The sequence below is a fragment of the Anarrhichthys ocellatus genome, unplaced genomic scaffold (genome assembly GCF_004355925.1).
Source record: "Anarrhichthys ocellatus isolate YVR2014 unplaced genomic scaffold, GSC_Weel_1.0 scaffold38, whole genome shotgun sequence".
In the NCBI taxonomy this organism is placed as follows: Eukaryota; Metazoa; Chordata; class Actinopteri; order Perciformes; family Anarhichadidae; genus Anarrhichthys; species Anarrhichthys ocellatus.
Genome location: NW_022280068.1, coordinates 4,249,230 through 4,262,242, shown reverse-complemented (window position 1 = coordinate 4,262,242; position 13,013 = coordinate 4,249,230). Strand labels below are relative to the sequence as shown.

At 40.1% G+C, this 13,013-nt stretch overlaps 2 protein-coding genes across 4 annotated transcripts in view; one reads left to right on the top strand and one right to left on the bottom strand.

The window, feature by feature from the left end:
- The window catches only part of LOC116394243 (CDGSH iron-sulfur domain-containing protein 3, mitochondrial), a 41,010-nt gene extending 35,749 nt beyond the window's left edge, over positions 1 to 5,261 (top strand). Inside the window, exons 2-4 of one of the 2 annotated variants that reach the window (XM_031867203.1) lie at positions 563 to 679; positions 4,173 to 4,289; positions 4,373 to 5,261. In XM_031867203.1, coding sequence (XP_031723063.1) covers positions 563 to 679; positions 4,173 to 4,289; positions 4,373 to 4,558 — 420 coding nt within the window. In that variant the 3' untranslated portion in view covers positions 4,559 to 5,261. Of the gene's footprint in view, positions 1 to 562; positions 680 to 1,941; positions 3,506 to 4,172; positions 4,290 to 4,372 lie in introns of those variants that run through there. The other variant, XM_031867204.1, reaches the window with a different exon arrangement.
- LOC116394242 (polycomb complex protein BMI-1) lies at positions 4,732 to 12,104 on the bottom strand. 2 transcript variants are annotated; one of them, XM_031867200.1, is made up of 9 exons: positions 12,002 to 12,104; positions 11,234 to 11,811; positions 10,708 to 10,804; positions 10,557 to 10,612; positions 10,332 to 10,461; positions 10,036 to 10,075; positions 9,841 to 9,939; positions 8,152 to 8,232; positions 4,732 to 6,918 (listed from the first exon to the last, which is right to left on the bottom strand). In XM_031867200.1, exons 2-9 carry the CDS (start codon positions 11,382 to 11,384, stop codon positions 6,538 to 6,540), a joined length of 1,035 nt encoding a protein of 344 aa, XP_031723060.1. In that variant the 5' UTR covers positions 11,385 to 11,811; positions 12,002 to 12,104; the 3' UTR covers positions 4,732 to 6,537. The 2 variants fall into 2 exon arrangements, with proteins under 2 accessions (XP_031723060.1, XP_031723061.1); XM_031867201.1 differs by having other exon boundaries at positions 11,234 to 11,361.
- Between the last annotated feature and the right edge of the window lie 909 nt (positions 12,105 to 13,013).

Genomic DNA, 13,013 nt, shown 5'->3' with positions numbered 1-13,013 from the left:
TATATATGTATATGTATATATATGTGTATATATATGTATATGTATATGTGTATATATATGTATATGTATATGTGTATATATATGTATATGTATATGTGTATATATATGTGTATATGTATGTGTATATATATGTGTATATGTATGTGTATATATATGTGTATATGTATATGTATATATATGTATATGTATATGTATATGTATATATATGTATATGTATATGTATATATATGTATATGTATATGTATATGTATATATATGTATATATATATGTATATGTATATATATATGTATATATATGTATATGTATATGTATATATATGTATATGTATATGTATGTATATATGTATATGTATATGTATGTATATGTGTATATGTATATGTATGTATATATGTATATATATGTATATGTATGTATATATGTATATATATGTATATGTATATATATATGTATATATATGTATATATATATATGTATATATATATGTATATGTATATACACACAAATTGATTACGCAGTTCTCTGTGCTGTGTCACGTGTTCTGATGATTCATTCCATCTGCAGGTTCAGCACTGCCTGCAGTCCACACAGCCTGTCGCTGCAGCTCGGCTGCCCTACAGAGTGAAGGTGTCTGCTGGGAAACGTTACGCCTGGTGTGCTTGTGGACACAGTAAGAAACAGGTGAGTAAGTATGGCGTCTTAGGGTTCAACTTTCAGAAGCGCCTGGGCTAAAAGCAGGAAGCCGGTCATGTAGCGTCACAGCTCATTTACTGCTGTCTATGTCGTGTTTACATTCCCACCAGTTTGAAAGAGGCCTTCTGTGAGGCAGTTTGCTGGTGGAGACTTAAATTTCCTCTTTTGACTGACCACAATATAACAATAAACATCACAAACTGATAGCTGAGGTCATTTTTTTACATTTTCACACATCACTTCAAACTAGTCTGATGTGTCCAGTAATGTAAAGTATAGGGCCTAACTAGATTAACTTCATTAATATATATATATTTATTAGGCAATTCTTATCTCTTCTCAGATCGAGACAACGGTTTGGATTTTAGTGACCATTTGACTTTATTACCCAGAATTCCTGGTTAATATAACACATACGATCGGTATGAACAGCCAACAGGGTTGTAAGTTTTTTGTTTGTTTTTTCATTTTGGACTTGTCATAGCATGAAAAGCACAGGTGTAACCACTCACGTTATCAATGGTCTTGTTCTATTTACTTTTCTCAGTTTGGAGAAACGGACAGGAGTACCAGCACGGGATCAAAGCAATGTACTGCCATGGACAACACATTTTAGCCACCTAATAAAAGTGTACACTATATGTAGAATACTTTCACCACTTTACGGTTCCGTCAGACAGCCTATTCTGACGGGCAACTGAAGCAGTCATCTACGCTCCTGTCAAATTGATAAAAGCAGTAATTTAACCACACAGGTGGGCCTATTTTCAGGTGTCTATAATCCATTTTGCTGCTGCCCCCGTCCTTATCAGTATATTGCTTTGCTTCTGCGCTGCTACTCCTGCCTGTTTTCCCAAACTGGGGGCATTCTGGTCGTCATCTGCTCTAGGTAATACACTGACTATGTATAAGTACCTCATACAACCCCCCTGTAACTGACGCACCTAAATTAGTTAACATTACAATAGAATAAAACTTCAAAATGGCCACGAGGATACTAAATGAAGTCATTACCTGAGACTGATTTTTACAGTCCTCCCACCTTTTTTCTATTTCTGTCAGCCTTTCTGTGACGGCGCTCACAAGTCAAAAGCTCCAAGTGTCTCTCCTCTGCGCTTCACCCCTGACAAAGACAGGACGGTCATGCTGTGTGCCTGTAAGCAAACCAAAGGCGCACCATACTGTGACGGCTCACACTTCAAGGTCATCTTCCAGGATTTAGTGAAGTCGATGAAAGGCGTCTTTAAATGAACAGCATTCAGAATGTCTGCCCTGGGAGCTCAAAGGGCAGTAAATGTAAGAGAAATAGTGTCATTGTGTCCTCTTCATACTTGTCAGACTGATATTTTTGTCTGTATGAATTACATTGGTTTTTTTTTTATATATTTATTTTAACACAATGTTGTATACCCATTAAAACATGCCTGAAAAAAACGAATGTGTTGTGACGATGAATGGTTTTTTTAAATGCTTATTTAATTAAGTACTAAAGTATCCAGCTGCAGCGGCTGTTCGTTCTGGTCTTCAAATAGGTTATTTATCACATGGGTTCCTCTGAACAGTTGTCCAAGGATGTCAGAATTAAGATAGTTCACTTCCACCAACAAGCAGAAGGCTACAAAAAACATTTCAAACTACCTATTTCAACTGTCTGAAACAATATCAGACAACTGGATAACTGGAACAGTTGAAGTCAGGGCAAGATGTGGAAGACCAACAAAGATATCAGGGCAACAAAGACCTGCACAGAGCTGCATAGGTTAAAATAAGAACGTATCTGTTATGCCAATTGTGGGTTGTGTTCATTCAAGGTTAATTTATTGTCATGTTACATAAGAAAAACACACACAGACACACACAAAAATATAATTATATGGTGGCAGCTGATTTCTGTCTTTTGCCAGGAGGCAGCAGGGTGAACAGGCTATGGCTGGGTGGGTATTGTCTTTTACTATTGTTGGGCGCAGCCACCAACATCACACTTGCTTGCTCGCATGCTTGGTAGATGGGTACCAATGATGTCCAATGATGCCATTGTAAAAGACGTTTTGATGAGTGCTCACATTTTGCACACCACTATAGCAAGTATAGTAATTGTCAGTTATATAAGCTACCTTAAAGAGAGCAGTGACAGCTGACTATAATATCAGATTTTTATATATTGATTTTTAAAGTCATATGTCCCAGAGTTTTTCTATTTTATTCTCTTAAATGTGTTTAATTACAGTATTTGTTTTGTGTTGTAATTTGTCATATTTCTGGACACTATTTAAAAATCATTGGTATGCCCCTCAAATATAAAATGTAAACTGCACTACAGGTCCCCAAATTCCAAGAGACAAATAAGTACTGAGGGAATTACCTCTGTGTTGTGGTTTTCAACAGTAGCTCTTGCAGGTCCTGCAGTGTTTTTGGACTATAAATCAATTCATTTCAATCTGCGGGTGACCGATAGCTGCCTCAGGATTAGTTCAGTTTTGGACACGTGACCAGACAGGAAGTGATTCCTCCAATCACCTTAGTCCGTTTTTAGTCTGTCATATGTAGCACTGTTCCCAAAGAATTTGCAGTGATACTCCTTTTCTCTTTCTCAGAATTTTATTTTTCTTCCTCTTTTTTTTACCTTTTTTATTTCCTGAAGTAATTGTGACTTGACGTCCACGGTGGCTTTAACTGCGCGCTACTCTGAGCAGCTGAGGTTGACATGAAGTAATTGTCTTTGGAAACATGAACACGTTGGTGACCAAATTAGACCACAAATGGATAAATTTAATCCTGCGGCAACCTTGGAAAACAGTTATGGCCGGTTCCAAGGTAAATGAACCACTAATATTTGCCCTTATATTTACAAGGGCAAATATCCTATTTGCCCTTGTAAATAGGACATGTTGGGGCTACGTTTCTGCAGTAACGTTAGCTGGGTTGTTAAATCATCTTGTATGTTTACCTAACGTTACTTGTTGACCGACGAAGTATTCTTTGTAGACCTGGGTACAATTTTGAGTCACTTAATTGGTACCTGATACTTAATTTCTACCACAACAAATTTCAGATAAAAACACTTTACCATCCCCTCTTTTATTAATATTTTCTGACTGATACGTTTTATATATTACAATGAAACTAACAGTGCCACCCACCCTGTTACATTGAAGCACTGCACAGCTGTTTGTAATCAGAGCCTGATTAGACTGGTGTAACAAAACAGACCAGAGAGTCAGGGAGATGTCAGCTAAGCAGAGTCTGTACATGCCCACATAGTCCTGAGAAGATGTCGAATCAGGCAAGATGCTTAACTCATTATTAAACTTTGACCATTACTCACAAAGAGTACTTTTGATAATAAAGAGAGTTAATATGCATTTACTTTTACCAACTTATACAATGCAGAATATGTAGGTTAAGTGTAGTATTTGCACCCTACAGCATTACTGCGTATCTTTAAACACAACTGAGTACTCTTATGTTCTTCTGTCCACAGGTCCAGCTCTCCACACTTCCTCCAAAACCTGTCATCCCCTCTAAGAAGCCTTTCAAGGTGCAGCTAGTTGGTGGAAAGCGATACTCATGGTGCACCTGTGGACACAGCAAGAATCAGGTAAAACCACCCTTTGACTCTATCTTGCATCGCTCCTGTCTAAAGTCCTGTATATTCCTCTGATCACGTCTTTCATCTTTCAGCCTTTCTGCAACGGAGCCCACAAGACCAAAGCCCAAGGCTTGTCCCCGCTACGCTTTGTCCCCGAGAAAGACGCCACAGCTTGGTTGTGTGGTTGCAAGTATTCAAACAACCCACCTTACTGTGACGGCACGCACAAGCAGGACTTCATTGTTTCTGCCACATTACATGAACAAACAGACTCTTGAAAAGGACGGCAGAGATGAATTTGAACTGAGTATTTATGTTGCTGTTGCACTCACATTTGTGTACATCATTGCACTCTATTAAACCAGCGCATGTAAACTAATCAAGTGCTTGAATCTTGTCAGTATTCCTCTCTGTGCTTGGGAAGAGTGCCGTTTGGGGTTAACACCACAGCCAACAACTTTAATTTTCCTTGCTTTGTCTTTTCTGAGGGAGAAACAATGTTGCATTAACAGGGATATGATGATATTCTGTGATATAATAGAGGTTTGTGTACCGAGAGATTTTACCATGTGGTTTATACTGAGGTGGTTATGAGGTCTTTGTTCTGTTAAGCCATTGTGGGCAATGTTGCACATAAATGGTACTTTAAGTCCATTTAAAGAGAGGTTGACTACTAGTATGGCTAAGATTTTGAAGATCTATAGAATGGTTTTCTGTGTAGAAATTGTACACTGAAGTGTGTTCATAAAGCAATGTGTAATTTCATCCTGTAATCGATGTGATAGTGTGAAACTACAATCTGTCAGGGCCAGAGAGTGAGCTTCTTCTCCATAAAATGCCACTTTCTCTTAACTTACTTTGTTTATTTCTTAATTTAAATGAACAGTCACTTGAGTTGCCAGTTGGGTTGACTTGTCTGTTATCAAATAAAAACAAACTTAAAAAGAGTGCCTTGTAATATTGTAGACAAACTTTCCTCTACAGAGCCTTGATATTGAGAATGTGATGTACTGCTTGTAGAAATGATTTGAAAAACATTTTGGGAACAAATTTAGAGAGAAGACTTCAACTGTATGTATCATCCAGAAGGTGGCTGTGCTTGTAAGCTACCGACATTTTGCTGTACATGCACACGGTGAAGATCTGCTAAAATCATGTGTTCAGATTCAGAACAGGCTGCTTGAGTAAAACTTAAGTAACTTACAACTGTTTCAAACTCATCCTGGTAGGCAGGGGGTTTGGCCTTTTATGGATCATATCACTTTCATCGTGTGTCTGTTCACTCTATTGCATACAGGTTATCGCCCTGTGAGAAACCACAGAAAATAAGCTGTTGATATCAAATGTCAAGCAAAGCTTTTTTTTTTTTTTTATAAGCTCCATTCTTGCAACATGCTTTACAACCTATCACATTCAGGGAATCATAAACAGGACAGTCAGGTCAGAAAAACCTAGTAAGTAAACATTTTTATTGACCTAAAACATGCACATATGGCTGATAAAAAAGTATCATTTTTTGTTGAAAAGAAACAAAAGGAATGTTGAAATTTATGGAACTACAACATACATGGCCAAATATTCAAATCCCTTTTGAGCTCTTCGACTGCCATGAGAGAAAGAACATAGTCTGCTGACAAACCTCTTATGAACGTGTTAGTGCTTGGAACTTTGTAAATATAAATTCCTTCTCCTGTTGGAAAATACCTCGACAAAGTGCATCAACAGTTTAATGTAATGTACCTGTGTTACCTGATGAGCAGTTGCTTATAATGGACACTTACACAGCAGTTATTAACATGACTGTTTTTCTCTTTACATCCAACTCCAGCAGTGATGAGCACTGCAATGCCTTTTAAGCATTTTGTCCCAAGTGTTACGGAGCCAAATCAATGTTGACGCAACTACAGTATGGAAATGAAACAGACCCACTGCATATACAATACAAAACGATTACAATATCTTGTATAAAAGATAAGTTTATACATATGTATGCACACATGCTCACATTTGATACATACTGTACAGTTAGTATGTGTGCACTGTTCTAGTCTAACACACATAAACACACACGCACGCACATACATACATACATACAAGTGTCTATTTGGCTGCACTTTTCAGTCTTTCCTGTTGAAAGATGAAAACAGTAATCTGCTTCCTGTTTTGTCCAGAAGACTCGAGCTTGTCTTTTCTCTCTACTTGGAGAGAAAGAAGGGAGCAATTCAAACACTGTCCTCCCCGCTGCCCTGTATACACGTTAGGTCGTCGGAGGCAAACCACTTTTCTCGCCTCCCCTCGCCTCCTCTTTGCCAGCCCCAGAGCTCGTGCCGTTGACAGTCACCTTCCGAGCGTTGGCGCCCTGTTTGGAGGCCAGAGTGTGTCGCTGAGTGTTGTTGGTCACAGTGGTACCGTTGGAGCTTTGGATGGCGGGAGAGACGTTGTGGGACGCGGGGCTGGATTGTGAGGAGGCTCGGGCCGGCTGGGCTGCAGCGGGACTGTGGACTTTGTCACTCTGGGAGTCGCTCTCGGACGTCGGGCTGGTGTTGACGCCGTCAGAGTGGCCCTGGGCGGCAGACTGGGGTGGCCTCCTGCGCTTCCGGGTGGGTTTGACGAGATACTGCAGGGGGATGGGTCCAGTCTGCACAGAGGGACACACATCGTCAGGACTGTGGATAGGAGCTCAGGTCTTATTAGTCATCAATGACATCTATAAACATAAAATGCCTCAGTAAATACCCCAAACGTGAATTTTGAAGCATTTACGCATCTTTAAAAAAGGCGGTTGCACATCAGTGGCTAAATAAGACTAAAAAAAACTTCATCCCGCTGAATACTCGTCCGCCTTCAGCTTTGTGGTGGTGTTGTGAAGTCATGCGACGTGTAGTTTGTGGCGTAACGTTAGCGTTTTACTAAAATCATAAAAGTGGTGTTCATTTGTGAAGATTATTTTGTTGAACAAAACATTTAAGTGTCATAAACGTTTGTTTGCCAGAGAGATTATTTTACAGAAAAAAAACAAATAAAATTAAAAACACATAAATGAGCCCGAGTGCTGCACTGGGTGACATGATCCTTCATTAACATAAACATGAGCACCGTAGTTTATTTTGACTCAATCCTACAAATGCTGTCCTGTTGCCCAAACAAAACACGCCACCTGTTTTAGGAAATGACTCAGCCTTCTTTTTCCATATATATAAAATATAGTTTGACCAGTTATCAAAGAATCACAATCAATAAAAATGATTGGGCCTGGTCTGAGAGCCACAGAGAGGGTTGGATGGGAAGGTTGGAGTGTATTTTGGACATTTCATGGGATTTATTGACAATAACAAAAACATACCACCAGCTTCATCCTTTAACATACCCGTGTCTAAATATCACAGTTGCAAGCTAGGAGCACGTCCATATAAAAAGGAAGTGTATAGCAAATGGTCAAAGAATGATCATGCCATGGCAGCAGATACATTGACTTTAAACATCGACAATAACAGCAGAAATGGAAAAAGCTAAACTTACACTAAAAATTATTTGTTTTCAACAATGTCAGCATAATGAAGGAACAAACTTGTGTTTGAACCCATTGAGACAAATTGTGTTTTAGAGTATCTCCCCCTAAAACCAAAGACTTCCTTCCATGCATCCATCCATGAACAGTTCCCATTGGCTGCCCGTTACATAATCAATTTAAGAACATATAGACTGCGCAAGAAAATTGTCAGCGGTAATGTCAAGGGATTTTATTTAAACGTCCTGGAGACACTGCAAAGAGGGGAATGAAAATGAAATCATGCTAGCTACAGGAAACACAAGAGTGATAATCGTAATATATTTGTGGTCCACAGTGAAAAGTATGAAAGCTGCCACTCACTCTTCTCCACTCGTAAAAGTAGGCAATATCCATTAGTGTGTAGTAGTCCTTCAAGGGCTCATCTCCATACAACACCTCCACCTGTAACACACATTTGAAAACCACTTAACACAGTGTGACCAGCAGGAAACAGCCATCTGCCAGATCTTCATTTTAAAACGTTTGGATTTCTTCATTTGGAAATTTAGGTCTACTCTACTGCAAACTCTACAACACAATACAAAGCCTCCATTGCAATCATCATCAACACGGTGCACATAACGGGGCTGTTATCCCGGCTTAACTCAAACTAGTGCAATGCCCGTTCAAGGCAAACTTTTGTTCCACTGGCCTTAATTACGTTGGCATAAAACTTGAAAGGTTAAGTTTTGTGTTTCTACGTCAAGATAACCGGCCCTGCGTACTTTGAGTTCCCCGTTATGAACAGAGGTGTGCCTTATGTTGTCAGCATGCAATAACATCAGCCTCATTTACGGGTAAGCAGCAGAAGACATCACCGATTATTTTCAGGAACCTGGCGGGCAAACTGTTTTTGTCCAGTGCCGATGTTCTTGTAATGTATTCAATACAGTTTGTGAGACAAGTCAAATCACCCGCAAAAGCATTGGTGTATGTTTTTAAACGTCGTGGATTCAAATACGACTTCAGCAGAGCCTTGTGTTTGGTTCGCTGCACGGGAAAGCATCTTTCGTCAAGACGGACGTAACCCTGTCTGTGCTCATCCCCGCAATGTTACTTCTGTCATTCAAAACATAGTCGTACCAGCATTTTCCCTGAAATGTTACGAGGTTGTGAGGTGGAAAATTGGCGGCACAGATCTCCCTGGATATTCATCCATAACCCCACTCACACATGACCCCATGCAGGAAATGTGCCTGAGCATTTTAGGGACAGACTGCATGTGTGAAAGGGATTTTATTAAGTTTTAGCTTTGAACGACAACATCTCTAAAGACTAAAGTGAGCTACAGTTGTTGAATGCTAACAAATTGGTCAATAGATGCGCCTGTTTTAGACCTTTGTCGCTTTGACATGCTGCAGCAAGAAAAGCACAGTTGTAATTAATAAAGTAATAACACTGATTCAGTTCCAGGGCTCTGCTATTGTGAATGCGGTCTCACTGGGACACTTAATGGAACAGCGCCATCATTATTAGTCACTCCTGTGCTTTTTCTGCTATGACCCATTACAATCTTTCCCTTGAAATATTTAAAAGCAATAATAGGTTGGGGTTTTTTTTTTGTGGCTCAATGGTAGTGGAACGTGCTATACAACAATGACGTATCGTCACCTCACAAAGTTGTTATGGTGACAGATCTGAAGCAAAATTAGCAATCATTTTGGAGTCTTGCTTGTTTCCACCTTATGAACAGAAGTCCAATGTTTACCCTTTAGTCTCTGCGAACTGCTGCCAAGCGCGCCAATGTGTTCACCAGCTAGTAGCTAACTTTGTCCTCCGTACGATGCAGGGAAGGTTGTGCGTAATACGTTTATCAGAGCTTTCTCACTAAAAAAACAGCTGCAACCGAATTCGACCCACCTTTGTTACAGTGTTAACGACTGTGATCACATTACTTCAGAGTTAAATTCATTTTAAACAAGGCAATTATATTATTGTGTTGAAAGCCTGAAATTTGCCACACAATCGATACAGCGAGAGTTGCTGTGTACGGGTAAAGTGTCCACTAACCCGATAGTTGTTGGGAATATCCATCTTGCTTCGGAGGAACTTTGCCAAGTGCATGACGGACATGGCTGCTGGGCACTGTAGGAAGCGTTTACCATTGGACTGAGAACAAAGAGAAGAGCAGAGAAGAAAACCACATTAAACATGAAGAGTGTCGGCTTCAACTACTGCTTTAACCAACTCAAGATCAGGCTTTACCTTGTCTCCTTCCAACTCTGAATGCTGCCTCTCATTATTTCTGCAGGGGAATTTTAAATACAAAGAAAAGGTGTTAAATATTAAATCAACAATTCTTTCCACACATGGAGGAAAACCAAATTCAGAGAGACATACAGCAGGTGTGAATGGAATCGTTTTCACACAGGTCTTATTCCCTTCTTATATTTAAGCAGTTATTCTCTATTGTTTGCTGCAGTTAAATTGCATTGTTTTTAAATCTGTCTAAGATTTCACACTGCTGTTTTTTTGTAAAAATGGAGAAATGATTGACTCACTTGTTCCTCTCGTAGAACTGTATGGACAGACTGATGATTTCATCCTCTGCTATGTTAAACGTCTCCACCACTTCTCCCGGTTCCAGCACACGATTCTCTGCGTAGAAGTCCCGCCTCCGTTTCATCTCATCTGGGTTCAGAAATACACGTGTGCATTGGCAAAGAAATGCACCATAAAAAACGGTAACTTATGACAAGAGCCGGCTTCGAGTAACACGGTCTTACCTTTGAATAACCCCGGTACGAGCTTATAAACAATATCTTGTAGAGTTTTGTCTGCCCTGGAAAAGAAAAGAAATCTCTGTTTATAAGCATGATACTCCATGCAGTCAGAAGTATTTTCATAAAACACCCTTCAAAAACCATCAAAACGTACCTGATGCTGAGCTGTGGACATGTCTTGTGGACCTGAACGTCACATCGAGGGCAGAACTTATTTGTCTCCAGGAAGGCAACGATGCAAGTTTTACAAACTGTACGGAGAGAGAAAGGACACAGACGTATTATAAACATTGCTCTGTACATTAATGTGCATGGAGTGGACTTAGTATCATTGGCACTTTCAATTCAATGTAAAACATTAATACAAAACTACTGTTGATTCTACATCAGAGGAGACTCTCCATCTCATACACAGTGCCAACATAAAATGTGAATTGTTTCACATGCAGTACATTATTATTGTGCACACAGATGTTCCCTGAAGTAGACTTCTTATAGGCCTAGATTCCAAAAATGAACATTGAGGTGGAGTCACAGTGTGTGACTCAACATCACCTCCTCACTAGCAGGAGCTCTGCTAGATGTGCATACAGTCGTACGGTCTGTGCTAATGTCATGCTGGGGGTTAATGAACACAATATGCATGCATGCATGCAATGCTTTCACTGTGAGGAACTTACAGGAGTGCAGGCACTCTACAATGGTTGTAGCATCAATTAAGTAACCAGCGCACAGTGGGCATGTGAGGTGAGGATTGAGATCTGTGATTTTAATCCGGTTGGGCTGCATTTTATCCATCTGAACAGATCTGCGGTGAGAAACAAACAACATGAGAGGCTCTGGTTACACAGTGGGGCACAGGAGCCTATGTGAATGTGCTGGTTAAGACAATTAGGGCTTTCCCCATATGCTCAATGAGTGGCTGCCACAGTGCTCCCCTCAGACAATGTCTGCAGCTCGTCCTTGGGACAGCAGGTTGTGAAACCACAACAAAGAGAGCTCGTGGCCAACGAAATACAACTGCGATGACATGTTGTAGCGACGAATAACGTGTGGAGAGCAGGGAGTCGTGCAGCTAAATGCGGGCTGTGTGCTGGTACACAGCAGCCGACTACTGAATCGCCCCTGTAGTGGCCTCATCTTGTGCATCAGCTCTGCCCCTCGACCAGCGGACCAACAAAGAGCGTTTCCATTTCTCCCGGAGCTCCGCCGTCCGACCGGGCACCACAACCAAACACATCCAGAGGCAACACCGACACTGATGGGGGTGCAGAGCCACAGAAAATCACACTGGTACACAAAGCAGCCATCTTAAATTCACTGACAGGGCTGTATCAGGAGGCGAACAAGAGAGACTCAAAATGTGACACCGTGCACTTTGTGTGCGCCTCAGCAAACAGCGGCGCGACGTGCCCGATAAAGAGCGATCGCCGACGCTTCGTTCCTACCTGGTTAGACATAAAAGTTTCCCTCTCCTCCCAGCGAGGATCCAGGTAAATTATTTGGACTTGGACAGAATTTGCAGCAGCGCCAGAAAATGGCTTTTTTCAGCACCGTCAGAGGACTGCCCATTTTGGATCACGTGATATTATTTTGTCGCCTCGTTCACGGGGCATACTGGGTATCAGGCCCTGCTGACTTTTTACACGTTCACCCACCCTGCATAGGCCCGACATCACATTCGTGTTTTTTATTGTTATTTTACCTTTGTTTATTATTATTTTTTTCAATACGTTGCACAGGAGAGCGATCAGCCACGCCCTCTGCTTGTCTAAATTCTAAATGATTTTGTCTGAGAGGCCCTGTGAGGCCTCGTGTCCAGGGGCCTGAGCTATGGGTTGTCCCACAAAGACGTGTGGAATTTAATTGGAAATGTGCAAATCTTGCTCCAATTAAATGTTGTTGTTTTTTAACATTTATTATAAAATATATTATTTTTATGTCATATACTAATAGAGTAAATGATGGGTAAAAGAATGATTAAATGATTTACATGGTAAGAAAAATAATAGATTTATACCCCTCAGAAAAGTTATAAATCCCTTATCAAATACATACATTCTGAAGAATTATTACTATAATCCAGTGAAATACTAAATTAAATAAAATTAATTTATATCATGTATCAAATTAATGTTTATCCATTTAAATCTGGGATTGGAGGTCTCCTTTTCCATCTAACCTTGTAACCAATAAAAGCAGCACATATTTAAAGACAAAAATATAACTACAGTTTAAAAGGGCAGCCTAATACTGACTAACAATACTGTGTACTAATGGAGAGTCAGTATACCCTTTGGTAACATGCAGAGAACATCAAAGCTTTTATGACAGCCCTGGGGTCAGCTTACAAAAATGAATACTGTGAGTGATGTAAACATAGTGTATTATAATCAAATCTTTTGGAATTACTGCACATTTGACTGGGAAAATACAGTGTACAGGGATACATGGTGATTG

Coding starts and splice junctions, on each gene's coding strand:
- LOC116394242 (XM_031867200.1), bottom strand. CDS start 11,384: ATGTTGTTTGTTTCTCACCGCAGATCTGTTCAGATGGATAAAATGCAG. Junction 9,940..10,035: donor CAGAGTTGGAAGGAGACAAG/GTAAAGCCTGAT, acceptor CTTTGTTCTCAG/TCCAATGGTAAACGCTTCCT. Junction 6,919..8,151: donor ACTTTTACGAGTGGAGAAGA/GTGAGTGGCAGC, acceptor CCCTCTGTGCAG/ACTGGACCCATCCCCCTGCA.